Raw genomic sequence first — 19,088 nt, 5'->3', positions numbered from 1 at the left:
CATCGTCTGCCTGCCAGCGGCTGTCGGAGCAGCGATGGGAATCTCTGGCAGGACGGTGGGGGATTCGTCACCCAGGCTGCATTGGCACACCTGGAAAAATCATCTTGGTGACCAGGCACTGACCATCCAGCTCCACGCTCCAGGATCTGGCGAATTACAGGCACAAAACAGGGAGATTTATTCATTGCCCACCCCCTCCACCCCCCCCCCCTCCCCCGAACACGGCACAATCCTGCCTTCACCGGCCAGGCTGCCCCGCCAGCCCCGCACACAAAGGGCTCTCAGTCTGTGGGGAGCTGCAGCCAGGGCAGAAGGGATTTTTAGCGCTTGAAATGATGGCTGAGCACTGGGCGGGGGGAATCTCGAGGGCCCACTGCTCTCCCGAGACTGCCCCCTCCACAGGAATCTGTCCTCCTGGGCTTTTGCAGCACGAGCTGCTGTGGGGCAGAGCTGTGGGGCCGCGCCATGGGGCAGTGAGCTCGCCCTGCCACCACTGCCACCACCCCACAGCAGCGTCATGGCTGTGTCCTCCATCCCTCCATCCTTCTTCCATCCTTCCACCCCTCTATACTTCTTCCATCCCTCCACCCCTCCATCCCACCACCTCTCCACCCCTCCATCCCTCTATCCCTCCATCTCTACATCTCTCTACCCCTCCATCCCTCCACCCTTCTATCCCCTCCATCCCTCCATCCATTCACCCCTCCATCCCCTCCAACCCTCCATCTCTCTACCCCACCACGCCTCGCCCCACAGCAGTGTGATGGCTGTGTCCTCCATCCCTCCACCTCTCCGTCCCACCACCCCTCCATCCCAGCATGCCTCACCCCACAGCAGTGTGATGGCTGTGTCCTCCATGCTTCCACCCCTCCATCCGTCCACCCCTCCATCTCTCCACCCCTCCATCCCGCCACCCCTCCACCTCTCCATCCCTCCACTCCTCCATCCCTCCACCTCTCCATCCCTCCATCTCTCAATCCCACCATGCCTGACCCCACAGCAGTGTGATGGCTGTGTCCTCCACCCCTTCACTCCTCCATCCCTCCATCCCACCACCCCCTCCATCCCTCCATCCTTCCACCTCTCCACCCCTCCATCCCTCGACCCCTTCACCCCTCCACTCCTCCATCCCTCCACCTCTCCACCCCTCCATGCTTCACCCCACAGCAGCGTGACGGCTGTGTCCTCCATCCCTCCACCCCTCCATCTGCACTGCCACCTTCCCCCCGTCCCTGTCCCCGTCCCTGTCCCGTCCCCCCTCGCGGTCCCGGAGGGGCGCCCCCTGGCGGCGGGCGGGGCAGTGTAGGGCGGGGCGTGGCGGGCGGCGCGGCGGAGGGAAGCGGGGGTGGTGCGTCTCGGCCCGTGTCCCTCCGCGCGGGGCGGCCGCAGGCGCCATCGGAGGCCGGCAGATCCCTCCGCCTCGCGTCGCGCCGCGCCGCGCCGTGCCGTGCGAGTGGCGGCGGGAGCGGCCGTGGCCATGGCCCGCGGAGCGGGGCCAGCGTTCGCTGCCCTCCTCGGCCTGGTGCTGGCCGTGCTCAGCCGCGCCGACCCCGCGGCCGGTGAGTGCCGAGTTGGGGGCGGGAGCAGGGGGAAGAACGGCGCCGAGGGGCTGCGGGGGCCCGCGGGGGGTGAGGCGGTGCGTGGGCGGCGGGGCTGAGGGGCTGCCCGGAGCCGCGGGGGAGGACCGGCCCCTCTCTCCCGACGCCGCTTCCAACGGGACGGCGGCCGTGTCACCTTCCTCCCTTGGGGGCGCGGGTGTGTGGGGGGGAGGCCGTGCGTGGGGTGTCACGGCGGGGGGGGGGATGGGGGGCCCCGCCGGGACCCCACGCTGAGCCGGGCCCGCGCTGGGGGGTGCTGCGGGGCGGCCCGGGGCGCGGAACGCCGTGGGGGGGGTGTCTCCCGTGGGGCGCCGGTCTCCTGTGGGAGACTACGCGTAGCAGAAAAGTGACAAAGTGACATGGAAGTCGTGCCTGGAGTGGCAGGGCTCGCTGGCGACGCCGGTGCAAGGAGCGGCTTGGGCGCCCGAGGTTTTTATTTTTCTCTTTTTTTTTTTTTTTTGGTTTCAAAACACGGGGCAGAACGGTTTGCTGTTTCCCGTCCCCTGGAATGCCGATGCGCCGTGTTCCTTCCAGCCGCTTTGTTGAGGGAATACCTGTGCACAGAGAAGGAATTTCTCTGTATCCCCGTCCTCTAACTGTTAATCGGTTCAGGCGCGATGGAGCCCTGTGTGCGCGCATCCGAAGGAACGGCTGCTCTTCGTCACTGCTGCGCGTTGGCATTTGCAATATGTTTTCCAGCTGGGGAACGCGGTCCATGGCCTTAACTGTTGGGTTCCGATGGATTTTGTGCCTTTCGCAGCTCCCGGAGAACGGTGTGTGCAGCCCTGCAGCACATTAAAGCTGTGGAGGACCTGCGGTCATTGATTGCTTATGTGTCTCCTCGCTCCTCATTCTTTCTCCCTTTTGGCTCCAGAGAGGCCGGGTGGCTCTTCAGGTGGCTCATGAAGAGTCACAGAGCGACTCGGGAGTGTCACCCCGTGTGGCCACGGGAGAAAGTTGGTAGTGGAAATTGTTCAGTGCATGACCGAGCGAGACACTGAGAATTTCAGTGATTTTATGCTTTAGTATTGTTTGGTTAGGTGTGGAAGCTCTTGGCTGTGGAGTTTTGACCGCTACCGCTGTTTTGGATACAACATAGTCAGGTTAATCAATCTATCTGTCTGGTTTGTCATTGAAATGGTCATTTTTTGTCTCCTGGGAGAAATATTGGTTGTGGGTCTTGTTCTTGGTTTGTTTTTTGGTTTTGGTTCCGCCCCCCCCCGCCAGTAACCCTTTCTGAAATCTGACTTGCTTGGTTTTACCAATATGTTGCAAGAAAATGGTTGGATTTAAAAAAAAAAAAACCAACACAAACCCAACTAAATCTATTTCGTCAATGTGTTTTGGCTAGCTTTTCTCAAAAGGGGCTGCAAAAATAAAGGACCTTTGAAGGGTAGGTGTCTTATAGATTCAGAAATGCGTTTTCTTGGTAGGGTAGAGGTGTGGTGCATGGTAGGACTGTTATTTCTGGAAGTGGCTTACACAGCCCAGTAAGACGGCAAAATGCTATTTTTTGCAAAGACTAGATGTCGTGGCCGCTTGGCTAAGATGTAGCTTTGTAGCAGCAACTTATCAGCTTATTGCTAATGATGTTGCTAATAATCCGAGTTCCTTCTTGGACAGGGCCTGAGAGGAGAAGTAGCTGTGATATCGCTTGTTGTCACTTGCCTGGGCACGGAGGTTGAGGTCCTCCCATGCTTAGAGGTTTTTTGGCCTTGTGGGTGAAATCCCTTCCCAGTGCTAAACAAAGGCTGGTCGCCAGAGGTGACAAATCTGGACTGAAAATGCCTCCTGTTGTTCGTGAGAATATTGACCCACATCTGGTTCTTGAGAGCGAGAGCTGTGGCTGGAATTAATGGGAAAGGGAGAGGTGAAGTCACCGAAAGGGTATTTTTCAGGTTGCATATTCAACTGCCTCGATGCTCTTGTGCAAGAGAGGGCAGGTATCTGACGTCATCCCTCTTGGTCAATAAATAGGAGGCTTCTGGATGCACCCAGCTCTATGGTTTGGACGACTCAACTCTGCCTCATCATGCAAGCCCAGTGGTGCAGCAACTGGCTTTTCCAGTTGGGCCGTTTAGTTTCGCACAAGGCTGCGGTGGAAGCTGCAGTAAGCTGGGGTGGGGCGGCAACACCTCGGGATCTTCTCCCGATAATTGCTGTGAACGATTTGCTCCTCTTCTGATCCGCAGTGGGTGAAGCAGGAGTCCTTGTGGGTAAAAGCCTGCCCTAATCACAGAATCGTAGGGTTGGAAGGGACCTCTGGGGATCATCTGGTCCCAACCCCCTGCCGGAGCAGGTTCACCCAGAGCAGGTGGCACAGGAACGCGTCCAGGCAGGTTTGGAGTGTCTCCAGAGACGGAGACTCCAGCACCTCTCTGGGCAGCCTGTGCCAGGGCTCTGCCACCCTCAAAGGAAAGAAGTTCCTCCTCATATTGAGATGGAACTTCCTATGGTCAAGTTTGTGCCTGTTACCCCTTGTCCTGTCCCTGGGTGTCACTGAGAAGAGCCTGGCCCCATCCTCCTGACACCCACCCTTTCAGTATTGATAAGCATGGATAAGATCCCCCCTCAGTCGTCTTTTTTCCAGACTGAAAAGACGCAAATCCCTCAGCCTTTCTTCATAAGAGAGGTGTTCCAGTCCCTTCTTCATCTTGGTAGCCCTTTGCTGTCCCCTCTCCAGCAGTTCGCTGTCCTTCTTGAACCGGGGAGCCCAGAACTGGACACAGTCATTATTAACCGTCATTATTAACTCTCAGGTTTTGCTAAGCCCGGTTTCACCAGATCGCCGTTGACCATCAGTGCGTCCTTCTAACAGGCTGCAAGACGTTTTTAATGTAGAGCAGCGCTGATGTGGACCACAGTTTGAGATCATCTTCAAACAGTGAAACTTTTGAGGACTTTAGATAACGCTGATGATGCCGGTCCTGCTTGATAAGGATTTGCTTACGGAAGAGCAAGTTTTACTCGATCTTCTGAAGGTGCTACTGTCTGTCGAATTCGTTCTTATCAAAGATGCTGATTTAGACTTTCAAAAGGGAGCATGATGAGAATCTGGCAAACTTGCATCACTTCCTGCAGGGCATCACTTAGTCAGATTAGAAAGACGTGAAGGTCTTCTCGCCGACATTCTCAGGACTTGAATCCTTGGGAAAAGAGGACTTACGCCTCTGGTGGCGTTTGGCATTTGACTCTCGTACAATGGGTGGGTTGGGTTTTTGTTGGCTTCCATGGCTATTTCCCTCCCTCCCTTTTTTTTAGGTGTCTTGCAGCTGTTGTAATAAGTGAGTAATTCTCTTCAATATGTGCTCTGGTCCTGTTCTCCAGCTTCTCCCATTTTCAAAACCGGTGCCTGTGCTGTGAGGGGGTGGGTGGATGAGCGGCTGGGGCTTGAAGCCAGGACAAGCAGTAGGTGAAGGAGAAGCAGGGGGACTCTGGCAACATGTTTCTTCCCGACTTTGATTTTGCTGTTAGGTAAAATTCCCAACGGCCACAATTTGTAACTTCAGATGTCACGTAGTTTCCTTTGAGTTTGTACTCTTGCCTAATGACTGCAAAGCCGAGGAATGATACCGTGATTATTAATTCTCACCCTTCCTTTGGGGCACGCTAGGGAAATATCATCCATGATGGGGGAGTGAAGAGCTTCCCTAAGCATCCGTGTTTAAAAAGTCATTTTGTAGTTATATTCTTTGTTTCTATGAATTCACTCTGAAATCATCTTGCCAACAGAAGTCAAGGGCTGTCAGTGCCCATCGAGAAGAAACAGTGCTTATATGCTTCTAAACACGGTCATCTGAGAGCTGCAGAAATAATCATTCGTTCTGTTTGGAAAATAGTCTGTTCCTAGGGCACAAGTCCTTTTTTTAGACTGCTACGAGGATGAAAAAAGCGCTTTGTATCTCACAATGGCACAGGCGTCTGCTGTTTGTTCCGCACAGCAAGTTCTTCATCTCGTTTCTCCGACATCAGCCTGGAGGGGCTGCGGAAGCGATGCTCGGCACAAGCGGCGGGGCCGGCGTTTCTGCACAGGCACACATTGCTTAACATTCAAATTAATAAAGATTTAGTGCTGGAGAATGACGGAAGACTTTGGAGAAGACGCGAGCTCTGCCAGATTGCCATGGAAACACCAATACCTCTTCAGCTCTTTAATTGCCTTCCCTACATTTTTTTTTGTTGAAAACTTTTTTTTTTTTTTTTTTAAACAGAGCTTTATGCTGCTGTTCTGTATTTTAAGCATTTTGGCTTTGTTTGGAAAACTGAAAATAGGGGAGGGCAAGGAACAGTAGCTGCGCAAGGAAATAGAGAATATGACAACTGACAGACTTTCCAAGTGTGTTATGAGTTCATCCTGAATTCCATATGTATTATAACTTGTAGTTTTTCACCAGGAACAGTGTCACATGAGCTGTAGCTGCGTCTGATAGAAATAACAGTCTTCCCGCAGGCTCTTGGGCCTAAGACCCCAAGGGCAGAAAAACTTCCACTCTATCTCTGAATTTGCCCAATGGTTCCCAGCTCTGTTATTAGGAGGGCCAATTAGTAGTTTTTGCCAGTTCCTGGAAGTTCAGGGGTGAGATTTTTAAATGGATGATGGCAGGGCGTGCGGTTTTGTGTGTCCGAGGGCTTAATGTAGTCAGATTTGCTGTTAGCACTCCTTGAGTTCAAAAAAAAAAAAAAAACCCAGATGAACTTTGAAAGCAAAATTTCTTCTTACTGATTTGTTCTTATAAAATCCTCTTACATGTTTTCTTTTGTGCTTTTCTGACAAAGCCTTGAAAAGCTAGTGAGGAAAACCAGTTTAGGCACTGGGGTTTTTTCTCTCAAAAGGTACGGGCTGTTGGCTGAGTGCCTTCACACTTCTCGGAGCTCTGCTCAGCTGATGAGCCTTGTGTTACCCAATTGATTTCAGGCCTTTGTGTGTAAAAACGGTGGAGATGTCTTAATAATCCGATTAAAGCACTTTTACTTTACAGATGATTCCTATGCCTTATGGACAAGCTTTGTCCTTTACTGACTACCTTCTGTCTGTGATGTGCAAACTGCTCAGCTGGCTTAAATCCCCCAAATGTTAACGTTTTGTAACTCTGTGCTAAATATAAGGCTTTATCGTTTTTTCACAGTAAGGATTTTTTTCTCCTTTGGTTTTTCCCCCTCCCTGTGTGGCTGCCATGGGATGATCTGTACTTTGAAAATATGAAAATGGGTTTTTCCTTTCTTTTTTTAGCTAGCGCTTACTTACTAGCGGGTTCTTCCCTAGTATGTAATCTCACTGGAACTGTAATCTGTTGAGGTTAGTGAATAGCGTAATTAGTTATCGCTCCTTTGTGGTTTTCCTGCAAAATTTGGTTATCTTTGGGTATTCTCTCTGTTTCTGCAGTGCTTCTTAGTCCTTACCAGCTTTTTCAGCAGCTGTTTGTGCCGTGGGAGTATTTTTTCCCCTTTCTGCACAGCGAGGACCTACTGCTCTTCCTCCAGAACGGCGCCTCATGTTTCAGCATTTTCCCTAAGCTTCTTTTTCCATGCTCTGTTTTTCCTGAAGGGAATTTGAAGCTGCGTTTCGCTGCCTTGGAATTCGAGGCCCCGCAATTTGCAGTGTAGCTGGTGTTTCTCGAGCATGCTGGCGGTCATCGTCTTCAGGGCTGATCCACCTCAGGGCGAGCTTCCTGAGCTCGTGTAAGGATTCCCCGCATTGCTGCTGTTGGAGGGCTTTGAATCCTTTTCCTCCTTCCTCTTCATATACTATGGCTAACGCAGTTGAAATGAGGGGCTATTTCTCATGAGTGTCAATCAAGACAGAAAATCCACTGACTGTGTAAAGGTTATTGAAACTTATTTTGTCCTTCAGTTTTCTTTCTAGTCTTTAATGGGTTTTTAGCCTAACTTTTCTTCTATGTTCAAGTTGTTTTCCACCCTCTCCCCCAAGAGAGTTTTTAAACCTACGGGCAAGTTTCAGCCAAATAGGACAGAGGTCTAGGTTCATAAAAGATACGGAGTTTTCTATGAACTTAATGGAAAACGTATGGACAGAAAGAAGAGAGAGACCCATATATTGTCCTCCCAAGGAGAAAGCTGTACCACAAGCTCAGCTGTGTTCTCTGCCAGAATATTGCTCTCACTTTATTAAAACCTCTGGTCAGAACCTGCACCTTCTTAAATGCAGGATAATCAACCACAGAGGTACAGGAAACCAGCTTTATAACCTCTCTTCCTCACAGCATTAATTGTTTCGGTGTTTTGCATTTTTATTTCTGCATGACTTTTTCTGAACTCGTGGGTGAGGAGTTTATTGGCATTGCTTTCCTTTTACTATTTACAACAAAGCCCTTTCAGATTTTCCCTGGTTATGGCTCTGTTTCCCTACAGTAGTCTTCTCTCTTAAAAGCTGAACTCTGACACAGCTTCTGATCTTAATCCTTCACTATTTCTTTTAATTTTCCAGCCTAGAAAGTATCTGCATTTATAGTGGGCGGATCAAGTATAGAAACCAAGTCACAACATCCAGATCATCTTGGCATCCTGAAGAACAATGAGGCAGAAACACAACTTTTCTTTTCCTCCTAGATTTGCTTTAACTGTGGTGGGGTTTTTTTTGTTGTTTTTTTTTTTTTTAGTCAAAAAGATTAAACCCAGGTGCAATTGTTCTCCACTGAAGTGAGAGCTTTGGTAGATTTGGAGGTTGAGAATCCCAGCGCTTCCTATAGAGTTTCTGCGAGTAACGCTTTCTGCTTGTGCTTCTTCTACAGCAGCGGCTACCTGTTTTTTTTCCCCCTCTGGCCTTGGAAAATAGTCCTGATAGGCTAGTTAAATGTCAGGTTAGAATTTGTGTCTAAACACAGGCATGTGCAGGGGTTTTTATGGACTCTAGGCTGGGTGGTATAGCTCATAACATTCATCTAGCATGCACTTAGAGCCCTTGTCCGAGAAGTCTTTCAAACCTGGCTACGATGCGTGCTGGAAATCGGGTGCTTCTTTCACAAAGCGGTGGCCTGCACACTTCATAAGAAGCCAGTCTGTCCATGATCGTGGAGCATCTTCCCAATATTCATGTAATATGCCCAAAAGGATGGAGAACAAAACCATGAGGTGGTCCAATACATTAAAAAGCACGATAGTGCGAGGACTTGAAACATCGCTGCTTCTGCTTGGTCTGGGCTAACCCAGCTTCTGATAGTCTCGGTGGTTTTGGCAAGCTAAAGCAAGTCCAGAAAACCAACAAATAATTCACCCTTGCTGGTTCTGTTTTTTTTTAAACACAGAAGAAAACTGTCAAAAGCAGCCTGTTAGGCTCAAAGCCTTGACAGCGTGCTGATGCTATCTATATATGGCTTCTAGAAACGCAGCCTTTATCTTTTCAAGACAAGGCTGTCTTCTCTCGTGCTGTAGAGACCAAAGTATTTCCAGTTAACATAATGGCTGCAGCAAAACATACTTTTGATGTTGGCTGAGGTAGAAGGTAAAGTTTCTGATACTCTCTAACTCTTGAGCCCAGCCTGGTAGAGTAGCAGAAAAGTAGCTTTTGAAGTAAGTCATGTTGAAATGCCTTGGGTTTGCATGCATTGTGAAATTGTTAAAAGATATCGTGAAATACAGGAAGACAGTGCTTTGTGCACAGAAATGCTAATTTTACTGTGAGAACTGTAGTCTTCAATTTCCCTTGTGATTTCTTTTTTAAAGAGAAGTGGTCATGTTACTTTTTAATACTCATTTTAATACAGACTATGGTTACGTTTACATTCCCTTCAGCTTTTGTTGCATTTCCATGTATTTCTATTCAGCCTATTTTAGTCTTAAGCTGGAAAAGTACAACAGAGTCTTTTTGCTTTTGTTTTCCTTAGCTTCTTTCCCTTCTAAATTACCATAAACAAAATATATATTTAGCTGCCAGCATTGCCCCATTCACTATGCATCCCTGTTAAAGAATTCTAAGGACCAGTAGTAGCTTAATGACCTGCTAAACTGCAGTTCAAGGCAGGAATAATTTGTCAAAAACCAGGAGAAAATTAATCATTACGGACAGAGAGGCTTTAGTAAAGTATTTGGCCTAGCAAGCTGAACTGGAATCACTGATTCGGATCCTTGCTGCCACCCCGAAAGCCGTCACCTTCTTGTTCCCCTCCGCGCGGTTGTGCTGGGAGGTGTTTTTTTGGCCAAGTGCTGGTTAAGCTTTTACTACGTGGGTTACAAAATCAACCGGCTGCTCCGTTCTCCCTGGGGATGCGGGTACTCCAAGAGATTACAACATTGCATTTGAAAGCATGGGCGCAAAAGAAAGAAATCCCCTGAGTATTTGCTTCGCTGGCTTGAGTGGGGTGAAAAGAGTGAAAATTCAAGGTGGTGAGATAAGAATACCCAGTCTCCTTCCCCCTGCCCCCCGTTCTCTGAAGCCTGGTAAGGCTGATTTTCACCTTCCTCTGTTTCCCTGGAGTAGCATAAGGTGGTAAGAAAAGTCTGAATCATCACAGGTCCTTTCGCAGTTTCTCTTGAACACTGTAGCGTAACTGAACTGTGCTGACTGGAGCTAATCTTTGCTGTGAAAACAAGCTGCTGTAGTGTTAGACAGAAGCAGATGAAGTTTGGAGCTGAAGCCTCATGGACGGTGCCGTTAAATGGGAGAAAAATTGTCAGACAGGTGCAAGCCAGCGTCAGCGGTTTTTTGGCCCCTGTGGGGGGGAATACCATGGCAAAATTCGTGTTAATATTTCTGTCGCTTGGTAACCCTGACCTCGGGGGTTATCTGAAAGGGGCTCAGAGTGGAATTTTGTTCACTTCCTGAGAACTCTGCAGAAGCAGCCCCATCCAAGTGCCCCATTTTTTTTTTTTTTTTTCAGATACCAACCTAACAGAAACAGGCATGCTCATATTGTGGGAAATATTGATCACTTTCCTGGGCAACTGGGTTTAATTTAACTGTATTCTCTACACAGATTGCAAGCATGAAACGCTCCTATAGTAGTACCTCGTAGTGCGTGTGACCTGTTTACATGCTCCAGGGTTATTGAGAAATAACACTTCAAGCCCTGGATAGCAGTAACTGGAGTCTGTTCCAAGTTGTCTAATTGCTGGACTGAATGCAGGCTGGTCGCAAGGAGAGCGTAGTGGGACTCGTGCATTAACCCTTCTCTTTCTGAGCCCTGTTCCGTAGTCACCAGCATGTAAACATCGGGGGTGGTTTGGACCAGTTTTCCCTCATGCCCCTTGGATTGAAAATTTAATATCTCTTGACGAAAGGAAAACCATCCTTAAAAAAAGGCAACCTGCCCTACAGCAGCTGGGCAGTTTAGGTGGTTGGGCGTTCTTGGTGGTGCCCCTAGGCTAAATGCTTTCCCAAATGCAGTAAGGCTGTTGAAACAGCGTATGTAAAGGCAGAGAAATTGTGTGTTTGCGGGCCAGGAGGCTGGGAAGAGGATAAGACTTCTGGGTATGTGGCTAAGTTTAGGACAGGACCCAGATCTTCTGGTTCCGAGTGCTTTGTCCACTAGTACGGTGCTTTTCAAATGGCCTAAGTGGACTGGCTAAATTTTGGTGGTTCTAGAGTGCCCTCTCATCCTGTGGGGTTTCCATAGTTCTTGCCCTTCTGGTCGCTTCAGAAATAGCCACGGTGTGTTGCTTCAGGTCCCCGTGAGGAGACGAGCACTTGCCAGAGATGGAGCTTGATGTTCCGCTTCCATCAGAACAGGCCTCACCAGAGCTCCCAGTGAGCACCCAGGCCAGCACCAGACCTTGATAAAAACTGACTGGCTCCGAACTGTGTCATACCTCATGCCTTTTTTAAAACAGAATACGGAAAATGTCAGGTTTGAGCCACAGAGTATCTCCTCCTTAGAAAGACCAAATTCTTTGCTGAAAGTCTTTAACATCTCTGATGTTTTCACTTACTCCAAACACAATCCTGACTGAGATCTGAGTGCCATGACAGTAATGATGTTGCAGGAAGTTCTGGATTGCTAGAAACGTACAGCAGGTGAACTTCTGAGGGGGTCAGATGCCACTATTTCAGTGCCGAGTGTCCCTAGAGATGGTAGAAAAGAAGGAAAGAATTTGAGACAAAACATTGTGAAAGAAGGCATAGGAGTAGTTGCCTCTCATTTTGGAGAATTTCACCCCAGAATCTTGATCAGAAAGTAGTAATTGATGACACTTAATCCAAAATACGCAAGTGTGGACATGCGTGTCTTTGTAGCTTGCTGAAGTTACTGCGTGCTTTGCTTTGAAAATCTACCTAAAAGAAATTCTGGAAACATTGAGTTGCCTGATGAACAAATCTGTATTTGATTCTTTTTTCAGTCTGGCGCTTTTGATGTTGCCAGAGATTAAATTAAACTATGCGATAGTCTCTTTGTTTTTGTTCCAGTCCTATAAAATTTCCTACTGTAAGATTTTCATTCCCCAAAATATGCAAATAAACCTTTGACTTGACATGTATGGCTACTGATTTGACTGTTGTTTTTTTTTCTTCCAGCTTTGCAGTGTATGGATGATTCCAAGCCGTGTGTTAATGAGGGAAAGTGCATTCCGTATCAAAATGGTACAGGATATTGCAAGTAAGTTGGTTTCATTTCTAATCAATTTAATTACCGATCTTCTTTCATTCAGGGTCCTAGCCAGAAAGGAAATGTAAATTGTTAAGATTTTCTTATTGGGTGCGTTCAGCGTAACAGTTTTAGCACAGTTGGTGTTTCATGATAATGCATTAGTTCTTACGTGCTAGCTTTTTGTGACCTAAGAAATCTGGAATACTTGTTCAGATTTTTGGCTTTGAATCTCGTCAGTTTGATTTTTTTGCATTAGGTTAGGAAGCGAGGCCGAAGCGATCCTAGAGGTAAACTCTATCTTGTTTCCAGACCCACAAATTAAGTTGGAACTTGCTCTCCATCTTATAGCTTGTCTTACATGGTAGAGCTTCAGCCACAGTTTGAATATTTTTAGGAGGTTTTTCAGAACTGCTCGGCACTCTGAAGTGTGCCAGTTCCCTTCTGCATGCGGGAGAGCAAGTAATATGTGGGAGTTGCAAAAACAAACTAACAGAAAACCCCAAACAAACACCCACTTTTGCCTTTATCGCATAATTGGTTTTGGTAAATGTTGACACCCGTCTTCAACGGCGCCTTCTCTTTGCTGCTGCATGGAAAGCTGATCAGCAGGAGCTTTGTCAGAGTGTGTGGTGTCTGGAGAATGATATCACATCTATTTAAATGCAGTTCACCTTTCAAACTGCAGTATTTACATTTTTTTTTTCTTTAAATGAAGTGATATTTTGCAAAAAGATAAATCCTCCTTGTTTAGCAGGGTTAATTTACTATGTCTGCAGTAAATGGATTATTTTCTAAACCTCGTTTACTTCATCAGTGAAACTTGTGCCATTTTCCAGCATGTTAAATCCCTTTTTTCTTAATGCCAACATTCTTTAAATGTTAGCGAATTTTGTCTTGTTAGTTTAGCTTGGCTAACAAACAACTCCACTCTTCACCCTTTTCTACGCATCCATCTTCCCTAGCCAGAGCCTTGAATTCTTTCTGTTGATGTGGTACATCAAACTCAATATACTTAAATTGCACCTGTGGTGCACAAAGGGGAAATCATAATCTAATTTGAGGTGGTTCTCAGTTTCAAATCAATACCCGATGTGCAGAAAGGCCATAGAAAGGCAAATATTTAACTTTTTATTCCCTGGTTGTTGGGGGTTTTTTTCCAAATTTTTAACTATTACTGCTTCCTAGTCTTTTCCTTTCCATGGCTTTATATTGCTGCCAACAGAAACGAGCTGCCCTTCTGAAAAGAAGGCTGGAACTTCTCCTGCTTTTCACCTGTATTTTAAGAGTGAAACAAGAAATTGTGCGATGTTAGTAGGTCTTTCTGAGGCATACTCAAGCGTATGAGTCTGGAGCCAAAGCATGTGGGTCATGGTGAAGGTAATAAACAAGACCGCTATTCATGTTGGTGCCACTTCTACCTTCCTAAGGATGTTTTCTCCAATTTGTTCCTTGTAACTATGTCTTAGACTATATAAAAAAAATAAAAATTGTTTAGTTGGTTCATCTGATTAACTTCCGTTCAGTATTTGTAGTGCACTCCAGATCTTGACGCGTTTCCCTTATCACACTGGTAGCTTTGACCACTCTTAGGTTTATTTCTCTTTTAGCGTACAGAGTTATTTATAATTCTAATGTTGCCCTCTTCCTTTTTGTGCAAAGTCTTCTTGCAGGTCTTAAGCCAACCCCTCCTTCGAGTAACAGCTCAGTCCCTTTACAGGTGCCAGAGTAATTGGAAAAGCTAATAGAGGCCTGTATACAGAGATTAGTATGTGTCTGTTTTCTAATTCTGGCTCGATAACTTTTTTTTGCAGAAAGGAAGGAAAAAATAGCAAAAAACCCGTCTCAATTGAGGAGACTCTACCTTTAGCAGGCTGATTCTTAGCATCCTGTTTTGGTTTTAACTTTTTTTTTCTTTCCTGCGCTATGAGGAACTCCGAATAGGGGAACTTTCTATCTGGTAGTGTAACCTAAATGACTTTCTGAAGTTTTTCATGGCTGTAAGAGTAGAAATGTTTTGTTAGGAAACTGAACTGGGCTTCTAGCTCTGCAGGATCACTCGCCGATTAGCTAAATCTCCACCCCTTCCACTTTTTTTTTTTTTTCCAAGTTTTCTGCAGTACTTCCTCTGCTGGGCAATAAGTTTTTATAATAGGCTCTCTTCCTCTTTCTGTACCCTCCTCTCAGCCCAGTTGTTTGCTCTAGTGTGTGGTCAGTCCATCTAGTTAATCTTGCTGTCTGTAAGAAAATGAGCGAATAGCTGAGGGGCTACCTGCATCAGAGGTAATGTTATACAATGATTAAGACATGAGTAATGTAAGCACCGATAAACAAAAAAAGTCTTGATATTTTGGCAAAGCGGCGAGTGACGGCTTAGTGCTGGCACAGCTTTCTTTGTCAGAAAATCCTGTGGCACCTACTCCATTAAAAGCGAAAGCTGTTTTTCTGCAGAAACCTTTATTCTGGGTGCATCTGGCTTCTGTTATGGGAACAGCGATGGTGACCCTTGTAAGGAAATTGGAGTTGGATCTTTATCAGATTGCTCTTGCGAGCGCCCTTTAAGTTGCTCCGTTCCCCTGGAGACGCTGCTGGCCCATGGCTGTTGTTCTGTGGCACTGTTTGATAGAATCGCTGACCTTCTTTGACCTTGATTTTTTTATATTTAGAAAATTATGCATTCCTGCGTTTGCGTCTCCCAAGGGAGAGGGCTGTTTGTTTGAGGGCTCTTTCTACACCCATCCAGTGACAGGCCTGGTGAGGACGCAGACCTTATTCCAAGGAATACGGCCCTATGGCCAACGACAGGACGAACGGGACGTGCCCTTCTGAGCTTTCTGGGTGCCACTTTGGCAAAAGGCAGTTGCACTTTGTGGTTTGGCTTGGCATTGCACTGTGATGGGTTTGGTTTTGTTGTTTTTTGGGGCTTCCCCCCTCTTAAAGCATCTCCAGGCAGCCTTTTGTGTGTTGAGGTGTTAAACATGAAGGAGGAGCCTTCTTGCATCCTCTCGCATCCAGCAGAGAAGCAGGGTGACAGTTGCTTGTTGCTTAATGCTAATTGTGACCATCACAGGAAAACCCTTTCCCGTCTCCCTGCTGCGAGACAACAGGGAAAGTAGGAGTGAGAGTCTGGGGGACGGCATATGGGTGTCTTGCAGTATTTCTGCAGTTGTGGGCAGGCTGAGAAGGCGTTGGCTACAGGGAGCGGTTTCAAGGACAATCAAAGCAGAACAGAGATTTATTTTTTCGGCATCACTGCTCGCTGTTTTCTGAGGCTCTTGTGCTCTCCTGAGGGGGATGCGGGGTTGGGCAGCCCCTCTGTGCTCAGCCTGGGGCAGGGCCCTCAAGTAGAAGGCATCTTGACTGGTGTCCCCATGTTTGGCAGCTGTGGCCTCTCCCAACTTCCCTCCCCAGTGACAGCGAGCAGAAGCAAGACGGTGCCAGAGAGAGAAGCAGAAGTGAGACGGAAGGGAGTTGGGGCAGGGGTGCTCCAAGGTTTAGAGAGGAAACCGGGCCTTGCTGCTTCTCGTGCTTTGCAGGTTTTTAACATGGGATTTTTTTGACCTTAGAACTGGGGCACATTGTGTGCCCAGCAGGGATATCGGTACCTCTCTATGAACTGCTTTAACTCTAGTGTCTTTTTTTCAGGTCCTGATGGTAAAAGGAAAAACAAAAAGAAAGGTACAGCGGCAATCGTGGCTTGTTTGCTGTGCTTAGTCAAAAGTGGAGACTGCTGACACTGGCTGATTCCAAAAGGACAGTCTCCTTTAGCACATCCTTTCATGCCCAAAGCTGTTCAGATCTGTGCAGCTTTGTGTGCTTCTGTGCCTCTTATAGTATCATAGAATGGTTTAGGTTGGAAGGGACCTTAAAGATCATCTAGTTCCAACCCCCTGCCCTGGGCAAGGACACCTCCCACTAGACCAGGCTGCTCTTCAGTGAGCAGTAGTTTTTTGGGGTTTTTTTCCCCACTGTGTGCTGAAGTTTGTGCCTGCTTTTACGTTGCACGATACAGTTTTTACTTCTTACCTGCAGGTTGGCAACAGGAGGACCTCAAAGCGTGCTGAACTCAAATTAGCAACAGCATGGCAGTAAGGGGCTTCTATCCCAATTCTAACCCCCAGTAACTCCAACCCCCTTTCCAGGTTTTGGATGTGCCTGCCTTTCCAGCGGGATCTTCATAAATGAACTTTAACTCGGATTTAAGCGCACTTCTGGGGCCGAAGGCAAGATCCTAGGCTGCAGAACTGCTTCTGAGACTGCAGCAGATATCTTCTCAGGATCTATCTCGAGAGACTAATCACTCCTAGACTAGTGAATGGGGAATACCCATAGGAGACCTTGTAGCAGGATGAGGTCTGAGAGTTTTCCAGAAGAGGCTAAATGCAACAGTTGAGAAGTTGTCCCTTTCTGAGAATGGGCTGCCCTTTCGTCTTTCCCTCTGTCTACTTTCAGAAGTTAAAGGAGACCCTAGAGACCAGGGCAGAGGGAAAAGGGGAGAGTAAGCACACTTCTAGCTTCAAATCTGGGAACAAAGTGGTGATGTGAGTCACTCAGTTGAAACTTTCCTGTTGTGATTTACCTGTGCAGACCAAAAGCTGCTCACAGCTGGTCAGAAAAAGCTGAACTGTGCAGAACTGAAAAAAAACCAAACCTGAACTGAAGACCTCGCCTGTTCAGATTCTGGTTGCTGTTACTCCTCGGTGTATTGCGGAGTGGTTTGCTGTGGAAGGGCTTTCTGTGGACTGGAAACAATAGCTGTGTACTACTTTAAACGCGCGACTGGGAGGCCGTCCCATCCCATCGTTTACATTCAGAGTATGACGCATAGATGGGAGCCTTGAGACATGGGAAGGAGCGTTTGGTAAAGCTAACCAGAGAATCCTGTTCTCCCTCCTCAGAGGAGGTGTAGGTGTGGGAGTCAGAAGTCGGGAGCCAGAGGGAAGTCTGGTTAAAATCTGGAGCGAAATAGCTGGGACCCTTCTCACGTTAGTCATCAGACTGCATTTCCCCCTCTGCCCCCCTCTGTTGAAGCATCTTCCAATCGAAGCGAAGGGAGTGTTGGGTTGAGGAGGGGGGAGAAGCAAGACTACCAGGGAATTCTTCCCTTCGCGTTTTAAATTAAAGCCATCTGCTTCCTTCTGTGCATCTCCAGATGATATCACTGGGCCCGGCTAGGAAACTCCCATGAAAATCAAACATCTGGAAGACTGGTCTAAAACAGTCTATAAGGTGCATTTGCAGAGACCGTCCTACATGTGTGCCCAAGCAAATATAGTACGGCAGATAAGGAGATTTTTCCAACGGGCCAGACGTATTTTCCAGAAGTCTGGAAGCAAGAGAGAGCTAAGTATTGGGAGGTAACTTTAATGGAGTTTTGTGGCAGAAGAGCCAAAAATGCAGCTTTTGTTGAGTCTTCTACTTTCACTTTGTAGCGTTAGCGTGTTAGAGTGAACGCGGCTCTGTGGATTTGTGGATACTTCAAATTTGGATAAATACCTTCATTTTGTTTTTTACGTCTCTTGTTTAGCTCCATGAGAGCCTGAGCAAAGGCAAATGCAGGCTGGAGCTGAAAAGGAGGAGGAAAAAAAAAAAATGGGCTGAGCTCTGACTAAAGTATTTGTGCTGGAAAGTAGCCCAGAGAGAGTAAAGGAGAAGCTTTAATTAGAAGCAGCTGCATAGCTGATGCAGCCCACAGGACATTTTCCCATTTCAAACTCTCTAGCTCTCAGAAATCATGATTTGAATTAAGTTGTATGTGAAATTCGTTCTTAAAAGATTAAATTCCTGTCGAAGTAGGTTGAAGAGACCTCATGTGCTTCCAGAAAGTGCCAGAACAAACTGCATCTTCCTGTTTCTGTTTCTGAGTGCTAGATGGAAAACTGAGGAGAAACAGTGGCTTTTATTTGGAAAAGATTCGGTTTCCTGTTCTGAGCGTGTCCTTTGGAGCTGACACAAGCTGCTACAATTTTAAGCTGCTCTGTAGACAAGTGGTTTTTTTTTTTTTCTGCCCTCTCCGAAAGAGAATTTGAAAGAGTGAGGTTGGGATGAGAGCAGAGCAGGGGTGGTGGGAAGCTGGAGTTGCTGTTGACGATAATCACATCCTTTAAAGTTGCCTGGACTTAGACCCCGCTTTTTCAGTGTTTGCCTCTATTTTTAGAGAAACAATGCAGTGCCCAACATGAATCAGGGGCAAATATTTGCAGTTTTGTCGCTGCCAACATTTAGATCTAAATTGCTAGTATTTGTGCCTAGAAATGTTGATGACAGGAGACATGGTTGAAAATCCGGACTGTAGGTTTTTTGTTCTTTAACGTTCAAAAAAGGATTGCACTGAATTGCTGGAGGGGAAAATTGCATAACTGTGTGACCAAGCGCTTCTCCAGGAGGAGAACAAAATGGTGGGTACGAGGGCCATGTATACCTGACCTGCCATCTTTCCACAGGCAGGCACAGTCCCTCTGGCATGTTCTGTAGGCTTTGTCCTTCCAAATATAAATAGCTAAAGTTAAAAGAGCTTTTGCTGTTCCCTTCTGGAGCGCTCCCCTCGTGTTTTTCTGATTAGCCTCAGAAGATACCAGAACAAGCCTGGTCTTGGAGCGCTCTTCAACTTTGTACCAGAACATTTGTGTACAAAACGCTGGGCCGTTTGTGGGTGATGGTTGCAAGCGTTGTTTCAGAGCACAGGTCTCGGCTTTCCTCTTAAATCGTACCAGCAATACTCTAAATCAGTGTTTAGGCTCCCTCCCCCCTGTTACCCAGGGGCAACAGTTAAATGCACCTTCCAGTATCCCTGAGTGTTGGGGGTGGGAGAGAAGGTGTTATTTTGGTGGCTTATTTGCTTGTGGACAAAATATGAGATGTTCCTCTAGACTTTCTAGTTTCTTTTACGTCCTCCCAATGGAAAAGGACTTTAGGACTTATCTTTGAGGTGTGTTTTTGCTTTATTTTGTATTTG

At 47.2% G+C, this 19,088-nt stretch overlaps 1 protein-coding gene across 4 annotated transcripts in view; it reads left to right on the top strand.

Moving 5' to 3' along the window:
* The first annotated feature begins 1,383 nt into the window (after positions 1–1,383).
* NOTCH2 (notch receptor 2) overlaps positions 1,384–19,088 on the top strand; it is a 90,990-nt gene continuing 73,285 nt past the window's right edge. For all 4 annotated transcript variants that reach the window (XR_008468039.1, XM_054211688.1, XM_054211689.1 and 1 more), the window contains exons 1-2: positions 1,384–1,559; positions 12,064–12,145. Coding sequence is in view for 3 of the 4 variants with exons in the window: in XM_054211688.1 (XP_054067663.1) it covers positions 1,478–1,559; positions 12,064–12,145 (164 nt within the window). In the remaining variant the exon portion in view is untranslated. The remainder of the gene's footprint in view (positions 1,560–12,063; positions 12,146–19,088) is intronic.

This window comes from Rissa tridactyla, chromosome 8 (genome assembly GCF_028500815.1).
Source record: "Rissa tridactyla isolate bRisTri1 chromosome 8, bRisTri1.patW.cur.20221130, whole genome shotgun sequence".
NCBI classification, from domain to species: domain Eukaryota; kingdom Metazoa; phylum Chordata; class Aves; order Charadriiformes; family Laridae; genus Rissa; species Rissa tridactyla.
Note: the sequence above shows the minus strand (reverse complement) of the source record. Positions and strands in the feature narration are given on the sequence as shown.